The 18,755-nt window shown below is 45.4% G+C and overlaps 2 protein-coding genes across 2 annotated transcripts in view; one reads left to right on the top strand and one right to left on the bottom strand.

The window, feature by feature from the left end:
- LOC142881504 (acyl-CoA-binding protein homolog) overlaps nucleotides 1-18,755 on the bottom strand; it is a 76,793-nt gene that overhangs the window by 30,107 nt on the left and 27,931 nt on the right. The gene's annotated exons all lie outside the window — the stretch shown is intronic.
- On the top strand, nucleotides 1,045-5,510 carry LOC142881432 (homeobox protein engrailed-2a-like). The gene is made up of 3 exons (XM_076015720.1): nucleotides 1,045-1,157; nucleotides 1,267-2,028; nucleotides 4,624-5,510. Exons 2-3 carry the CDS (start codon nucleotides 1,404-1,406, stop codon nucleotides 5,004-5,006), a joined length of 1,008 nt encoding a protein of 335 aa, XP_075871835.1. The 5' UTR covers nucleotides 1,045-1,157; nucleotides 1,267-1,403; the 3' UTR covers nucleotides 5,007-5,510.

Raw genomic sequence — 18,755 nt, 5'->3', positions numbered from 1 at the left:
TGTTTTTTTGGCGTCATGAAGTCGCCATTATGAGCATAAATATTATTATTTCAAGTCGACAATTAGCGGCCTGACGGACTTTGTATTATCTCCATGGGGTAGATTGCGTTGGACCACCGTACTCCTGGTTGCTGTGAAGGTTGTTGCAGCCCGCTGACAAAAATCAAGGTTGAAATGTGGGGCGTTTAAGTCGCAAATGCGAGGCCTGTCCGGGACGTGGAAAGCAAATGGGGGGGCTCACAGATTTGAGCACTAAACCTCAAATCTGTTCGTCAACGAGGGATCTGCTTGACCTCAAGACGACGGGAGGCCTGCCAGGAAACACTAAACTAACAGGGTTGGTGGTGGTTTCTCAGTCAATTCTCGTTGTATACGCACAGCATATTGTTTCTATACGCCACATGAAGTGTCTTCATTTTAAATAAAGAAGTCGAAATGAGGCAGAACGGGGAAAGAATAGAATATGTAGCTAATGTGGTAGCATTGCTGTTATTCCTTAAATTAGAAAAATCAAAAGATTAAAAAATGTACAACTGATTAGTATTAGTATTAATAATAATAATAATAATAATAATAATAATAATAATAATAATAATAATCCCAGAGATATCTTATCGAGCTAATATGTTAAATGTTGCAATTTTTAGATGAATTTCTCTATTTATTAACAAAAAAAACAAACAAAACAACAACAAAAAACATCTACCACCCTAAACTCTTCTTCTGTTCCGTGTCGCTGTAGAGCGTTCGTGTTTTTGTTCCCCCCTCCTTGGGTTCGCGTGCCCCCCCCGCTCCTCGCGCTGCACCACCAACAGCAGCAGCAAGCAGCCCGGGAGCCCCCCCAATTGGACGCCGTCAACGGTGACAGGGACGGTCTCCCGCGCCCGATTGGTCCGCTGCACGTGTGTGCTTGCACACGTGCTTCCGCTGGTTGTGAGAAGGAGGAGGAGGAGGAGGGTAGTGGGAGGAAGTGGGTGTGGGGGGGTGCGAGGGGGTGCTAGGGGGTTTTAGGGAGAGCGGAGGAGGAGAGCGGGCTCAGATATTATGGTGGACCGCGGAGGGGACGGGACTCTGCTCAGAGACGCGCTGGCAGGAAGTGGAAGGCTGCTGCGATAAGGAGGCGAACATGTCGCCGCTACTTTGACTCACAACAGCAGGTATTAGTCGGCTGAAGCCGAGCGAAGAGGCTTCCGGTTGTTTTGTTTTTTCTTCCCCCCCACATCGTCATTATTATTACTCCTACTATTTCATTTACAACGCATGCAGCCTTTCTAAAGTGGATAACCGAAGGGGGCGTGAGAGCGAGCAACAAGTGGAGCTCCCCGAGTCAGACCCCCTAAGACCTCAGCAGCAGCAGTAGTAGCAGCAGCAGCAGCAGCAGCAGCAGCAGCAGCAGCCGCGACATGGAAGACGAGCACAAGGAGCCGAGCAGCGGCCGGGACTCCACCGAGGAGGAGAGCATGTCCCTCTCGCCGAACCTGCCCTCCCCGCCGCTGGCGCTGCCCCCCCACCACCACCACCACCACCACCACCCGGGCGCCCAGCAGGCGCACCATCGCACCACGAACTTTTTCATCGACAACATCCTGCGGCCGGACTTCGGCTGCCGGAAGGAGTCCGGCTGCCGCGAACGGAGCTACACGCCCGGCCGGGAGAGCTCCAGGCCGCCGCCACAGCAGCCGCCGACGACGACGACGCCGCACGGCGGCACCCTGTGCCTGGACTCGAACTGCAGCAGTGACAGCACCTCCTCGTCCCCGTCTTCCTCCTCCTCTTCTTCTTCTTCCTCCTCCTCTTCTTCTTCATCGTCCTCCTCCACGTCCTCCTCGCCCTCGTCCAAGCTGAACTCTTCCAAACCGGGCGAGCCGCCGGCGGGCACCGGCGCCGGCAGACACGCGGACAGCCCGTCGTCCATCGTTGTGGTGGGCGGCAAGAACGGAGGCACCGCGGCCAACGGCAAGGAGAGCCAGCCGCTAATGTGGCCCGCTTGGGTTTACTGTACGCGCTACTCGGACCGGCCCTCATCTGGTAAGGCGCTAGTAGTCCCCGAATCACGCCGCCTCGGGGGAACTTTCTGGGGGTTCAGCTCCGGTGGAAGGGTTAGACTGCCTCAATATGCGCAATTACGCGTCTTCTCGCCATTGAAGACTTGCTGGATTCGTGCTCGCTTGTCTAAGTCGCAGAATAAAATAATTTGAAACAGGAAGCCGCTTAATAATAACAATAATAATAATAATAATAATAATAATAATAATAATAATAATAATAATAATAATAACTGACATTCCGAGAGAGGAGTGCAGTGAAAGTAGGCAAAAAACGTTGAGCGTTTTCTAAGTACAGACAGCGTGAAAGGTGCTTCAGCAGACACGCATTGACGACACACTAAACAGGCAAAAAAAAAAAAAAGAGCAAAGCGTGTTGTAAATATGATCATATTTGCTGTGAGCATCTGCTACTGCTTTGTTCAAAATAACACTGCATCTAATTTAATTCAGTGCGTGTTTGAAAACATCACGTGTTGTAATAATAATAATAATAATAATAATAATAATAATAATAATAATAATAATAATGTAGGTTATTCATGGCTTAAAAATTAGATCATTGTTGAAAAACGTGTTGTTCTGCGTACATGAAGAATATATTATATTACAGCATATTGCTTTATGAGCACGTGCAGTTCATCCTTTTGGACATGTATTATTTTGACCGGGAAAATATTGTCTCTAATATGACTCCAGCCAACAAGAACACAAGTACGCAAAAAAAATAAAAATAAAAATAAAGTTTTGCCAAAATGCGAGAGAAAACAGTATATTAAAATTTGTTTGTTTACATATAGAATTCATTTTGTTTAATTTGTATTACTTCAATTATTACATCACACACTTATTTTAATATTTTAATACAGGTTCGCAATTTTACTAAGGTATATTCAAACCAAAAAGCACTGCGCAATCCCTGTTCCAGTAAGAGTGGGTCAGAATCGTTTTCCCTAAAATGACGTAAAAAAAACAACAACAAAAAACAATTCAAGGAGACGACAGAAATGTTGCAGGTTTATCGATTTACCGCGATTACAACTCGTGCTCTTCAGCCTCGCTGTGTCGTTTTCAGCTATTTTAATCTCATGGATGGAGTTGCAAGAGATTCTTATTTGTGAAGTGTTGGGCAAAACTAAAAGGGCAACGACAAAAACAAGGCAGTTTGCTCTCCTCCATCCTGCAACAGTCAGCTGCCACACGTTACAAAACGCTAACATTTATTTTACAGAATTGCGTTTTATCTTATTTTACGCGTGAGGCTGAGGCCGTCCAGAGGAGAGTTTAATGCATTTTGCGGAGTTTTCTTGTTATTCTGCCGCACCCCCTCCCTCCTTCACTCGCTCCTTCCATTGGCTTTGTTTATTCTGAACTGATCCACCGTGTCGCCCTCCACACTAACCCACAGACGACTATGATTCGGGCCTGTTCACCGCACTCACCCCTCACTGTGAGTGCCGGTGACCGCGGGTCATTTTTTGGGGAAACCCGAGCCCAATTTGTTTGCTTGGGCTCGTGTCAGGTGTTTCCTCCACCTGCTGGACGGATCCCACTATGGTGCACGTCGTACGATCAGGGTGTTTTTGGAGTTTTTAAAAAAAACAAAAAAGCCGACAACCTACCAACCACATAAATAAATAAATCCAGAAGGCAACAAAAAAAAGAGCTGCTGACGTGCGCGCAGGAGCGGTTTATTTCATGGTAGATGGGTGGGGGCAGGGGGACAAAATTCGAGGTTAGCGGGTTGCTGCTTGTTTTGGCGAGGCAGCCAATCAGATGAAAGGAGTGCTGGAGGGGTGTTGGGGGGGGGGGGGGGGGGTGTCCTATTAGACTTTACACAAAGGCGTGACTGCAAACATGGAGGGCCGATACAAAAGGCTGCATGTGTGTAAATGAACAGCGTAAACAACCATGACACGCTTGCTTTATATCATCATTATTATTATTATTATTATTATTATTATTATTAGTATTATTATTATTATTATTATTATTATTAGTTGGCCTCCTGATGCTGCAAACGCTGCACAGCTGCACAGTTCCCGTGGGTTCATCTCTTTGTCTCGGTCATATTTAAGAGAGCACAAACGGCAACGACAAACAAAAAGAGAATGCATGATGATCGAGAGCGGCGTTTTCACTTCACTTCGCTAATCGGTGCTGATAGGAGGCGTTGCGAGGACAAAAGCACGCACGGCCTCCTTTTTGCGTGACGTATAGGGCTGAGGGGAACTGCAATTGTACATGTATGTGGTTATATCAAATTAAGCCTGGTGTAGGGTTGAGTGATTTTTTTTAATTTATTTTTTTGCGGCGTTTAATTTTCACGACAAAGGCGGAAAAATCAGATGAAAACAGACTTCTAACGTGAGAGCGGGATGTGCACGCTGTGCGCGGGTGGAGGAGGCGAAACGGCGCTAACATGATTGTGGGATTTAAGAAATGGTGCACGCGCACTCACGCACATACACATTACTGAGCAGCGAAAGAAAGAAACAAACTTGCATCACAACATGCCACAGCTTTTGTTTTCATTTTCTCCCCTCTGTTCTCTCCCCACTTGCTGTCTGCACGCCAGGCCCAAGGACGCGCAAACTGAAGAAGAAGAAGAGCTGCGGCGGCGGTGGCGGCGGCGTCGGGGTCGGGGGCGGGGGCGGTGGCGGCGGCGGCGGCGGCGGCAAGGAGGACAAGCGGCCGCGCACGGCCTTCACGGCCGAGCAGCTGCAGAGACTCAAGAGCGAGTTCCAGGCGAACCGCTACATCACGGAGCAGCGGCGCCAGTCGCTGGCGCAGGAGCTCAGCCTGAACGAGTCGCAGATCAAGATCTGGTTCCAGAACAAGCGCGCCAAGATCAAGAAGGCCACCGGCTACAAGAACACGCTGGCTCTGCACCTCATGGCCCAGGGACTGTACAACCACTCCACCACCACCGTGCAGGAGGACAAGGAGGACAGTGAATGATGAGGAGGAGGAGGAGAGGTGGTGGGGAACCGGGTACCGGTGGACTTGTGGAGATAATGGACTCAAGTGGGGGGAAAGAAGAAGGCTATTTAAAGAAAACACACACACTTACACTTACACACACGGACACACACACGGACACACACACACACACACACACACACACACACACACACACACACATCTGTTTATAGTGACACTATATGGACATAGATATATGGATGAACGATCGTTATTAAAGTTTATATAGCCACGCAGTTATCATGTTGTACACGGTATAATTCATTTCAAGCTCATCTCACATCATCCACGTCTGTTTTTTGTTAAAAAAAAAAAGAAAACAAAAGAAAAGAGTGAAAAAACAAAACACAACAGTGACTTGATTGGCTCTCAGGGCCCGCGTGCCCCCCCCCCCCCCCCCAGTCCTCCCATGAACGACAACACCGCATTTTAACCTTCAAATAAAACATCCGTCCGAAAAGAGAGAGAAAAAAATTAAAAGAAGAGACTCAAGCCAAAGATTTTAATATGTTCACATGTAGTCTGAAATAAAAACAAAAAAAATGAGAGAGAACCACTAGAATTGTTTTTGGACCTCCTCGCTTGATTTTTTTTTTTTTTTTTTTTTGGTTATCAGCCGTATTTCAAAAACATAAACACATTTTTGTCATAAAAGATCTTTAATGACATGAAGGTATGGTGGTTTAATGTATTTCATAAATGTGTGAATACTTTACTATTTATTTCCCAACATGCTCACAAAGCTCACGACCGAACGCGAAAACAGAACTATCGAGGATGCGCAGAAAATAGATTGGAGCACATTTACATTCATTTTCTAACATTTGCAATGCGACACAGGGGTTTGCAAGACTGAGGAAGAATAAAGCAGAGCGTGCACGCACAAACACACACGCTCGTGTACACACACACACACACACACACACACACACACACACACACACACACTATAATCGGACACTGCTTGTCTCTCCAGGACAGCTTGCGTTTCACCCGTGATCTATTCTGAGCATTTAACAATATTTCCCTCCTGCCTTTCAGCGCGGAGCCTCGATGGCATCAATACGTCTATTTTAAACATTAATGTCCATACATACACGGGTATATATGTTGCTGGTTCACACTGAGTGTTGTATTTAAGACGGGATCGCTCCTTCGGGGCTCCGCGCGGCCTGCTTGGCCCCGGTGTGACCTTTAGGTTCAGCTCGGACAGAGTGTGCCAGTGAACCCTGTGACACGGCTGGGTGTGTTTGGGTGTCTGTGGTCGGCCACAGCCAGTGCAGGCCGGGGTCAGCAGCAGGAGCAGCGGGAGCAGCTCCGGCTCCTGCCACGCGCTCTGCAACACTCGCTTGCCCTGCTTTAGATTTTATTTTTATTTTTTTCCCCTGATGGTCTCCAACAAGAATTCTGTTGGGGAAAACTGCTTTAAAAATGTTCATCTATATTTTTAAATTACTAACGTTAATAATGATCAAACTGGCTAAACTGGTTTTATGGTTAAATTTGTCCCACTTTGAAAATATATTTAGAACAAGAGAAAAAAATCCTACAGCCCATATTTTGTTTTCTTTTCTAAGTTTTACTTCTTCCACTATGATTGATTTTTTTTTTTTTTTTTTAATAACTGATTCCTTTTCCGTAAATTTTGCTGTTTGTCTTGTAATCTATGCTGAATTCTCTAATTATCAAGTCAAGTCAATTTCTTGTTGAAACGCGCCTTTTGTTCAGGGGTGAACGTGACAGAAAAACGCATTTGCTGTCAAAAACCTTCTGTGAAATCTCGATTTTTTTTTTTTTTTTTTTTTTTTTTAATTTATAAACACATCCACACACACACACACACACGCACGCACACTCATCACACGTGACGTCCGCGAGGAAGAGAATCCCGCACTCTCTCCCGCCCAACGCACGCGCGCTGCTCGGATCGTTTAATTAGCCACTAACGAGCCTGCGGAGGTCTGAGGAGTTCACGGCCTCTGCGATTTTCCGCCATTCTAATTATTTTCAAGCCCCGCTGCTGTTTCTGCCGTCGCTGCTGCTGCATTTGCGGTCGGCTCGGCACCCAGATTTTTTAATAACGGACGTGTAATACGACGCGGCTTGCAATAATTGATTTCAATAAGCCAGCAGGTTTTTCTTTTCTTTAATTTCGTTGTTATTTGAACGTGAGCCGGTTTACAGACTGGGCCTGGACGCTGTCAGGACCCGCGAGAACTGAGACCTCCGCAGGCCTAAACGTAATTATGGGATTCATTTTGTGCATTCATAACGCAAAACAAACAAACAAAAAAAATATTAATGAAAACAGAAGGCCCTTTTAATATGCCAACAGTCGGTGTGAAATCGCAACAAGCCACACAAATGCGTTTTTATTATTTCTGATTTCTGAACTGCCCTCTGGAAGCAGCCAGGCCTCCAGGGGGCGTTCTTTTTCTTGGAGGAGTGTGTGTGTGTGTGTGTGTGTGTGTGTGGGGGGGGGGGGGGGGGGGGGGGCACAGATTATTAAGAATAATAATTAAACGTCACCGCTCACTGATATTCGTCTCAGAATGTGCACAGGGAGCCTGGTTACACTCTGGAGCGCCACCTATAGGCTCTTTAAAAAGGTGCAGGGGAGCAAATCTGTGGTTGGTTTGGAAGATAATTTGGGGGATTGTAGAAGTTTTCTCCGATCATGTTTTCCACAAGTAACTCAGGAGACTCAGGAGTTTGTTGCCGTGCAGGGGGGACGAAGAAGAAGAAGAAGAAGAAGAAGAAGAAGAAGAAGAAGATCCGTCGTCCCTCTTTGCCATCTGGCCTGCATGTGTGAGTGGAGGTGAGGAGGCTGGCTGCCTCTGTCACGGTCAGCTGACCCAGCAGCTCTCACATTAGAATAATATCTCCCAACAACAGAAAGAAGGAAAAAAAAAAATGGGGTCCCAACCCGAGTGGCACCCCCTGCTGGGAGAGCGGAAGAGGATCCAGCGACAGTGTATTTAAAATTCATACAATTATGAAACAGCATCTCTGTCTCTCTCTCTCTCTCTCTCTCTCTCTCTCTCTCTCTCTCTCTCTCCATTTTTCTGTCTCTCCATCCCAATCTGACCACCTTGTCATTTAGGATGGGGAGGTCTTTTTTTCCCCTTCTTTCTTCTTTTTTTTTATCTGTAAAACAAAGAAGGGCCCCGGATCGTTTTGCATAGTTAGCACAGTCTGCCTCGCAGGCACAATATGGATTTAATTTATATGCAAATGAAAGCAATAAAAAGGGAGAATACACGCTGGAAATAAAAAAAAAAAGAGAAGAGAGAGAGGAAGAAAAAAAAGAGGAGGTGGGAGTAGTGTAGGTAAGGGGGAGAGGCGGGGCTGCAATTTAGAATCGGAGCAGGTAGCGTTGTGATAACCATGTTATATAACATCCACTGGAGGCACAAAAATGTGCAGTATGGGAGAATTGGGATCAGTTCGCTCATTAATGTCACCTGCTGATGTATTTCATAAAGCCTATTTATCAACAGGGCAAAACCCTAAGATGTAACGTTTGAAGGTGTGCGGATTACGCAGCCCCCCCCCCCCCCCCCGCCCCCCCAAAGTGAACAAATTGCTAATAATTTGTTCATAAAATAAGTCTTTATATATTTTACAAAGCAGGCTGAATAGCATTTTAAAGGACCTTTTAATTTTTTCTGTCAGAGTTAAAGGGCTGGTGCGTCACAATTAAAGTTATCTGTTGTTATGAATTGAAACGTTTTGTTTTGTTATTTTTTTTGTCTGTTTTTGGCCTTAATTCACTAAAAATAAAAAATTACATTCACAAATAGGAGCAGAGCCTCCCAGTAGGAGGCTGGATGTCGGGACCTCACAGCTGCACATCAGAAAAACGCTGTTTGTGATTTGCTTTCACACCAACAGATGCTGCTAAATCTAAATCTCACTCACTGGGCCTTTGAGTTTTATATTATTAACATTATTAACTTGATATTGATATTCAGAAGTTCTGTCACCTTGCAATGTTAAACAAAATTAATTCCAAACACACCCAGAATAACATCCATTATGTTTTTTGAGGGTTATTTTTGCCATATGATGATGTAAAAAATTTCTACTGAGACAGGAGTGTGTGGGCTGAGTACCTGTCAGTCAGCAACGGGAGCAGGGGGTGGGGCCACAGGGGGCGGTGCCTCAGCCGGCGCAAATGAAGTGCTGAGAAGTGATTGTTTTTTTCGTGTGACGGAAATACGTGTCAACACCAGAGATGCTGCCAAAAGCTAACCGAGGAACAGTTAGACAGACAGACAGACAGACAGATGGACACACACACACGCACACAGAGAGAAATGCACTCATGCAGGAACATACAAGCATTTATGCGCAGGAAAGCAGGAAAAGAGAGCAGAGGCGTTTGGAGGAGCTTCCTCGTATCGATGTGAACGGTAGCTGATGCTATCAGAGCAACTCTCACTGTAGCGGAAACAATGAACACGTCACCTTTGCTAGAAGACGTCTGGATGGTCACAGTCAGTGGAGTTTGGTGGAAATATTTCATAAGGAATGGATGATGGTCGAGTGTGAAGTGATTCTACAATGAAAACGTCACGAAATGACACAAATTATCGTAGCGGCAATGAAGCTAGCGCCGCTGAACGCGGCTAACGGAGGCTAAGTGCAAACTGCACCCTAACTATCCAAATATCACAAGCGTGGGAACTTATCAACATAGATCATTTTATACATACACAATTATACGTATGTATATACATATATGGATATGTTCACATATTTACGCATACGTATATACTGTATATATGTAAAATTGTCGTACACTACCAGTCAAAAGTTTGGACACACCTTCTCATGCAAGTTTTTTTTTTTTTTTTTAACTTTACAACTTTCTACACTGCAGATAGATAATGAAGACATTAAATATATTTGAGCAATGTAATTATGCAGCTAAGAAAAACACGTTGAATAACTCTAAATATACTTTTTATGAAAGGTGGCTATTTTGAAGGATTCATATATAAAACGTATTTGAGTTATTTTACACTTTTATTGTTTTCTACCTAATTCCATGTGTGTTCATACGTAGTTTTCATGCCTTTAAAGAGATTCAAATTCATAGGGTACAGTCTGTCCAAACTTTTGACTACTAGTCAAACGTTTGGACAGACTGTGTGTGTGTGTGTGTGTGTGTGTGTGCATATGTATACATATATATATATGTATATATATACACATATATATATATATATACATATACATTTATACGTACACACACACACACACACACACACACACACACACACACACACACACACACACACACATATATATATATATATATATATATATATATATATATATATATATATACATATATATATATACACACACACACACACATATATATGTATGTATGTATACATTTATACATACACACACACACACACACACACGCATATATATATATATATATATATATATATATATATATATATATATATATATATATATATATATATATATATATACATATATGTATATATGAGACAGAGAGAGTTTGTCCAAAATCCATTGGTTGTTGATATGTGAACATGTTTTTGCCATGAAAGCAGGAAACATTTAAAAATATAATAAATTCACAAACAAATGATTTGGAAATTGCTGATTTATGGAGAACCGAATCAATGACTGCTAGAAACTCTTATATCTTTCTTAATGTTCCGGCATTATTTAACAGCTCATGGCCGTCACACACACACACACACACACACACAAACACACAGGCAGTCTGGTGTTACTCTGTGATAAATAGAGCAGCCGAGTGTGACGGCACCTCCCAGAGACCACAGATTACTAAAGCAGATTCCATTTTTTATTTCAAGAAAAATACACATCTATGTGCAATAAACAGCTAGACTTTTTCTTTTTCTTCTTTTTTTTTCTTTTTTAAAATAGGTCAGAAAAACAAAAAAGCAAAAAACAAAAACAAAAAAACAAAAAGCAAAAAGACGCTTGAGGTTAAAAATGGAAATTTCAGCGTCTGCTGATTGTCTGCAGCAGCGGCCGGTTTGTTGCACTTCACGGTCAAGTTTATTCCCGGCGGTTGACACACACACACACGCACACACACACACACACACACGCACACACACACACACACTGAGCCGAGCAGACAAAGGTGGCATTGAGAGGCAACCTCCCACAATGCAGATGGATGGGATTGGGGGGGGGGAGTAGTAGGGGTGGTGGTGTGTGTGCCCCCCCAATGGCAGAGATCTCAGCGCGCTAAATCCAGATTACACGGCGGATCCGCACAGCGCCACTTGTTTACCCGACTGAGGGGGGGTGGAGAGAGGGGGGTCATCTCCAGGAGGGCTCGGTGAAGGGCACCGCTAGCCCAACGACACACACACACACACACACACACACACACACGCAGCAAGAATTTTGAATGCAGACTTCTTTGACTTTTACATTAAATGCCACCAAACAGAGTTAGAAGTGTTTGAATGGTTTCCAGGTAAAAGGCCCAGCGCGTGCGATATAGTGGCGCCTAAAGGCCAAACGGCGCACTGTAGCTGCGTTTAAATCACATCGCCGGCCGCCTTATTTCTTGGCTAGGCCAAATTAATTTATTTTAAATAATTAATTAAATTATTTTTTTAATGGTGTGGGTCGGCATCATTACATACCTTCACCTTGGCTGTGTTAATGTTGCACCGTGGGCTTCAATGTAATTTATCTTCATTTTTTTTTCTACTTCCCGCAAACACAATTTTCCAAAAATGAAGAAGAAGAAGAAGAAGAAGAAGAAGAAGAAGAAGAAGAAGAAAAAAAAAGAACAAGCATCATTGTGTAATATTTCCTCTAACCGACGAACCGCATGCGTCAAGATGTCGTCGGCGAGGTGCGAGAATGCGAGGCGCAAAAAAAGATCCAACCTGTTGTAAATTACTTTGGAGGCAGGCAGGTGTGTGTGTGTGTGTGTGTGTGTGTGTGTGTGTGTGTGTGTGTGTGTGTGTGTGTGTGTGTGTGTGTGTCGGAGCGTTTCATCTGTGCACTGACCAGAGGTTGGATTTCACAGGCCGGTGCAGGAGCACCTGGGATTCCCCGGCCGTCGTCTGGGTGGTCAGGAGCAGCTCGGCCTCTTCTTCATGCCTTGCACATGTGGAACCGCTTTACCTTCCCACCCGCTCTGTCAGTGCCTGTGTGTGTGTGTCTGCATGAGTGTTTGCCACTTCACTCGTGGAAACCCGAGCGGCTGAAGATGGGAACGGCGAGCTGACTCACTACCGTCATCCCTCCGTTCGTCCATCCGCTGTCCCTCCAGAGGCTTTTAAATTTCAAAACGAAGAGACAAAGGAGAAGACTTTCGAAAAAGATTTTTAAAAGAACATTTTTGAAGAACATTTTTAGAAGTAGAAGAGGGAGATTTTTGAAGAGGAAGAAAAAGAACAAGAACAAGAAGATTTTTGAAGAGGAAGAACTTCTGCCGATGGTCACGTGACCCGCCTCCAACCCGGCTAACTCTGCTAACGGTTTGACGGTTGTGTGGTTGTTGTTTTTTTTCTTGGTTTCGTTTTCTTTTTCTAATTTGTGTGTCTCTCTTTTTCAAACTTTGCTCCTTGCCGCCCCCTGTCTTCAAAAGGCCCGACGCCCGCTCTGTCCCTTCACTCATCACGGTGGCTCGGCGAGGGCGAAACGGTTAGAAGCCATTAGTCATATTCAATTTACATACGGCTGTCAGGAGGAGCAAAGGGGCATGATGTCATCGGAGCGCAGGAGGCCCCTCGGCAGCCTGGGCGGGGAAGCCCACCGGCTGCCGTCAGCAGGGTGAGAAAACACATCTCCTCCCCAGCTCTCTTCAGTTGCTGTGATAGATGCACACGGCTCTTACATTTTGTGGGGTCTTGGATAATTCCAAGTGTAACGTTTGTTCTAAAAGCTGCTTTTACGTATTTCGTTTGCAGCAAGCTCCCCCATTAGCTCTCCAGCTTTTACCTTGGAGCCGTTTCAATACGAACCAAGCAGGCCAACTGCAACAGCAACAAAATAAAAGTTGCCATTGTCATTTTACGATCCGGCACGGGCATTTGCACACTTTAAGTATTTCCTGACGCCTGTGAATGCCAACAACAGGTTGTTACTGCCCTCTGGCAGGACGTACAGGAGTATCAGGGGCGGGACAAACAGACTCAGAGACACCTTTTACCTGTGGGCAATCAGGCTGATAAATACCTGACCCCGTATCCTCACTGTCCCTTGGAATTCTGTTGTGGTAGATGATCATTTCTACATACGACAGAATGAAAACCCGCAAATGCTAACAACAAGTTGCAAGGCGGCGTGAGGCACCTGCCTTTTACCTCCAGTCGGGTTCAAACAGAACGGTGCAGGATCAGCGAGGTGGGCTTTCCCACCTGGCGGCAGCGGTGATCTCTCCCCTCGCTCTGAGAGTCTCTCCGAACCACTCCAACACCTGCATGCCCTCTTGGGTGAAGGAGGGTGGTCGATTGCCTCAGCTCCTCCTTGGAGAAATATTAGCTTAGATATGGCTGTGAACCCCTCCAGGGGTCAAGAGCCGGCAGTCCATTCTGCAGCAGCGCCGGATCACTGCTGCCTGCTGCGTCTCTGGTTCGGTGCTTTACAGCGAGGAGCCGCTGGCAGGCGTCCAGGACCAGGAAGTCTCAGGGTTATTTATGAAGCACCGGCCCGACGATAGACGGCGAGGCTTCCCGTATTTTTCTCGCCCCCCCGCCCACCTTTGAGCGGCAGAATCTAATTTGCTCGCGAGTCAAGATCAATTAGCTCTCGCAGCTAATTAGCCAGTATGCGTTCTTTCTCTTTCTTTGGGGTCTAATCTCGCGCTCTCGATACAGACGTAAGGAGGGGAAACTAAGCTCACGTTTACGAGCTGCGCCCACGAGCCGCTATCTTCCCACACACACGCACCCACACACTTACACACAACACACACACACACACACACACACACACACACACACACACACACACACACACACGAAGACGAGTCATCTGGATCTGGCCGGCAGGATGCGAGACCGTGAATAACTGTTTTAACACACAGCTGGCACCATGTGTGGTCTGCGACATACCATCTGAAGCATAACTCTGCGTGTGTGTGTGTGTGTGTTGGACATCAGTCTCTCAGTGTGCATGTGTTTCATCTTCATCATCCCCATTGTTCTTCCATGCATTATCTGTGCGTGTGTGAACCGAGGTGCCATGTGGAGAGTTTTTTGTTCGTAGTTTGTTGTGTCTGTGTTTACACAAGCCCGGCGAGGACCCACTAACATGGAGGTGGCGAACAAATGGAATTAAAACTCAATTTCTACGGCTACTATCATACATTACAAGGCCAGACGAGGTCCTTCGCCACATAAAACCAAAGACAATAAAAAAATACTGTAAATAATCAAAATGCAAAATTCACACCCAATAGCAAGAACACATGCATCGGGAGACTATACACACACACACACACACACACACACACACACACACACACACTAAAATAAAATGCATATAAATATACTGTATTATCCACCGAGAGTACTGTAGTATATGAATTAGCACTGTAGCTGTTTTTCATTTTCAATACTATTTATTGCTACTATATTTTTATTATTACTATCCACTGATCAAAAATACTTCATTCAAATACTCAAACAACAAACTGGAGATAAGCTTCTTCTTCTTCCTCCTCCTCTTCTTCCTCTATTGCCCAACACAACTCCAGAGACACTTCAGGTTTTCTGATTTCTGATTTCTGATTCTGCTTTCATTTCGTGTTTCTCTCACTCCCAAAAACACATGTGGAGGGACAACTTCCACTTCCTGCCACGCTCCGACCGCTGGCCCTCACACGGTTTCCTGTCAAGTGTTTGCACGCGGCGCCCAGTTATTTGTTTTGGATGGAAAAGGCACAAAGCTGATCATTAGAGAAAAAGAGAGTGCTCAAGAGGCTCAGAGATATATAGATAGTCAAAAAAGTGACGGTTTTCCGTCTTCTGCAGGTGCCGTGTTTACACCTCCCACTAATAGGTGTGACACTGGCCATGACCGAGCGAGAGGGGTCAAAGTTCAGCCCTCCCCCCCCCCACCTGCGTCGGTGGTGGTGGTGTGTGTGCGTGTGGTGGGAGTTTGTTTCGTTTACTCCTTCCTTCCTTCCTTCCTTCCTTCCTTCCTTCCTGCCTTCCTTCTTCACCTCTTCTCCGCCAGCCTGCTTCTGTGCGTTAAAATCGGTTATTCCCCCCCCCAAGTCATCGGCAGCAGATGCCGGCGGGGCTAAAAACAAACATCTGAGGAGCATCAGCACGGGCGGCTGCGTGGGGCAAAAAATAAATACATAAAAAAAAACGCAGGGATGAGCCGCAGATGTTGGTCGACGGGAGATAAGCTGCCGGCTGCTCAGGGATGAAAATCGAGTGATGACCTCCTAGGGTGCAGGTTAGGAAAGGTGATAATTAGGGCTGGGCAAGTTAACGCGTTATTATCTCGTTAACTCATTTATTTATAAATGCCGACAATTATTTTATCGAGCATTAACGCATGTTGCTCACGTGCAGTAGGAGCCGTGAGTAGGGATGGGCGATATATCGGCGTTTGCGATATATCGTCATAAAATTCATCGCGGTAAGAATATGTCATCTCGCGGTAATAACGATAAACTCGTGTTGATGACGTAATAACGTGCGCAACGCACTTGCTGCTGGCAGCCGGCAAGCTCATGTGTCGCACAATAACAAGCTTTTGGATTTTGCGTATACAGTGTGATTTATCGTGATTAATCAGGGAAATCATGCAATTAATTGCGATTAAATTTTTTAATCGTTGCCCAGCCCTAGTAATAATGCTAACTAATAATAATAAGAATAACAATGGATAGGACTTACATATATAGTGTTTTAATTTCACTTTACATTGACCCCATTATTCATTCACACCACATACACTGGTGGGGGTAAGTTACAGGTGTAGCCACAGCTGACCTGGGGCAGACTGACGGAAGCGTGGCAACCAATCTGCACCAAACGGACCTTCCGACCACCATCAAACATTGACTCACATACGTACAAGGCAATGTGGGTTAAGTGTCTTGCCCAAGGACACAACAACAGACTGGGATGGAATGGAATGGGACGTGAACCGCCAACCTTTCAGTCATTGGACAACCCGCTCTACCTCCTGAGCTACAGTCGCCCCAACTAACAAAAGATGCCCAAGGGGAACGTGAAAAGGCTGAAGGAGCCGCGACATAGGGGCAACCTCCTACCACCAGTTCAGATAATACAGGAACTTTTCCCGGGTCCTCAAAACAGTAACCAAAAGAACTGGTTGAGCAACCCACTAGCTAGAAAACAGGTCAATAAACAAGCTTTGTCTGGCATGTAGCAGCTGTAAAACTGTCAGAGCCGAGGCACGATTATTATAGCTTGTGTCTGAGAATGGATTGTTAGGTTGGTCTTCTGCCACCGCTGCCACCCACTGAGCGCAAGGCTGTCTCGCCAGCCAGCTAGCTAGCTAGTTAGCCGGGGTGCGACTGGCAAAGGAGCTAGCTGCTAGCCGCTAGTAGCCATCGCACAGAAACTTAGGGCGTGTTTCCACTGGCTCTACTTGGTTGGTGCCGGCTCTACAGCTCGATAGGGATCGGTGGTTACTACCTGAGCGTGGGCGGGGTTACGGCTGCAAGGCGGACCAAAGGTCCCTGGACGTTTGTTGTGCCTTCGGTGTCCCCGGATTCATAGGTTTTACTTTTTATATTGACCATGTTTTTGTTTTGTTGTTTTGCAAGACATTTTAGTAGGGCTGCGAATGATTTTGTTTTGATACTGTTGACTTGTATCAAAACACTGTCCTAGCAGAGAAGGACGCTGAAACGATCACTTGAGTCTCAGAGTTGTTTCTTATTAGACAAGAATATCGGCACAACTTAAGTCCACACAAAGCACAATACGGCAACAACTTCATTCAGCCGGTGTTAACACGCTAACAGCGTTAAAATCGCTATTCAAGAGGCAGTGGCTGCCAGTGAACACAAAACACAAGCAGAACATGGAGTTAGCGGTGGTAGCTAACAGTTTATCGACACGATTCTGCAGTTGTACTCTGGAAATCGCCTTAAAACTAAAGTTGTTTGAGGTCACAATACACTCACAGTCCTCATACATGTTTTTGAATATTGTCGTGGCTGATTATTCTCTCGTCGTCCACGGGCTGAGTCGGGGCCGTCTCCCTTCCGTTGCCCACCAGGCTGGTGGTCCATCGCATCCATGAGGCTGAACAAACCTCCAACATTTTTCAGTTCGTTCCACTCCGACTGTTCTGGTCTTTGATACTTTGGTCGTCGCTCGGCAGTCACTCTGTATTTTTTTTCCCCCAACACTGTTCTGCTGTACTGTGGCCTTCCCGTGCAAATGCGAAACCAGGAAGAATTTTTCATTGCGTGTTGCTCCATCCGTCCAGCTCTCTTTGAGCCTTTTCTTCGGCCACTGAGAACAAAATCATCGGTAGCTCTTCCTTCTCCCATGTTACAGTTTCATAAGCATTTCACTTTTCAATACGAGAAAATGTAAAAATCCATACGCGGGGCATTAAAAATGGCGGTTTTGGTTTTTGTGAAAGACGCTCACTTTGCTTTCATCGAAACTCTTACCCAATCTGTGCCCTGCTCTGTGCTACGTCACCACTATGGTCCCTGGTCAGTATATTTGGAACCCCAAGGAAGCAGGGACCAAAATGGCATTGGTTGGAACTGTGTAGGGGCCAGTGGAAACGCGATACAACTGACACAACAATGTTTTTACTTCCTGCCCTTCCACAGGAATCCCCAAATACAAATTTCAGAGGAGTGTGACGCTGCACTTTCAGGACTATGTGTCAGTTTGTTTCTGGTCACAGTGTGTGTGTGTGTGTGTGTGTGTGTGTGTGTGTGTGTGTGTGTGTGTGGCGTGTATGAGTATGTGTGTGTACTGTTATGTACGGCTAAACACAGTTGAGTTCATCAGGGTTCATCAGTGGTGATGTGGAATTTTTGTTTCGAAATATGCAAAAATGTGGCCAAAGTGACACACACGCTCCCTTTGTTGGCTCTTCTGAAGACTGTCAAGACTGTTTCATGTTTTTCTTTTTTAGTTTTGATTTCAACAAGTCTGTTTTCAGTCAGTGTTTCAACAGAAAAGGCAGACGGTGATGGCGGTCAACAGTAAAGTTGGCAAATAAGGCGTAGCATAGCATAAATGCAAAAACACTTTTGTGATGTACCTCTATATCGATACCACCTCATCAGAGCGTGAAAACCTTTTAGCGAAATTTGAGTTCTTTTTTTTTTTCAAAGTTAAGGCATTTCCATGACCAGTTTTTTATTGCGATATTCAGGTTTTGCGCAATTCTAGGGGTAAAGAAACGGCAGCTACTGAGGCGAAAAAAAGCAAATCCACCAGTAGAAAGCGAGAAAACGCGTTGCCGCGGCAAATGCTAAGGTTAGCAGTGTACGTGGGCAACACCAGCTGAATTGGATGCTTACGTTTGTAGCTTCCTCGAGCGTTTTATCACCACAAGGCCTCTATCGCTATGCTCCGACAAAGCCTGCACAGCTCCACTTAAATTGCTATTGCGATCTTATTCTAATAAGGCTAAAGCTAATTTCACGGACACGGCTACTCGAATCTGTTGGAAACCGCTCGAACAAAGATCCAACCATTTGGCCCTGCCTTCCTCTGG

The sequence above is a fragment of the Nelusetta ayraudi genome, unplaced genomic scaffold (assembly GCF_046127955.1).
Source record: "Nelusetta ayraudi isolate G7.1 ecotype Tasmania unplaced genomic scaffold, CSIRO-AGI_Nayr_v1 ptg000006l, whole genome shotgun sequence".
Classification (NCBI taxonomy): domain Eukaryota; kingdom Metazoa; phylum Chordata; class Actinopteri; order Tetraodontiformes; family Monacanthidae; genus Nelusetta; species Nelusetta ayraudi.
Note: the sequence above shows the minus strand (reverse complement) of the source record. Positions and strands in the feature narration are given on the sequence as shown.

Excerpts from the sequence above, each read along its gene's own strand:
- LOC142881432 (XM_076015720.1), top strand. The coding sequence starts at position 1,404 with ATGGAAGACGAGCACAAGGAGCCGAGCAGCGGCCGGGACTCCACCGAG. Across the intron at positions 2,029-4,623 it reads CTCGGACCGGCCCTCATCTG|GCCCAAGGACGCGCAAACTG; the intron begins GTAAGGCGCTAG and ends TCTGCACGCCAG.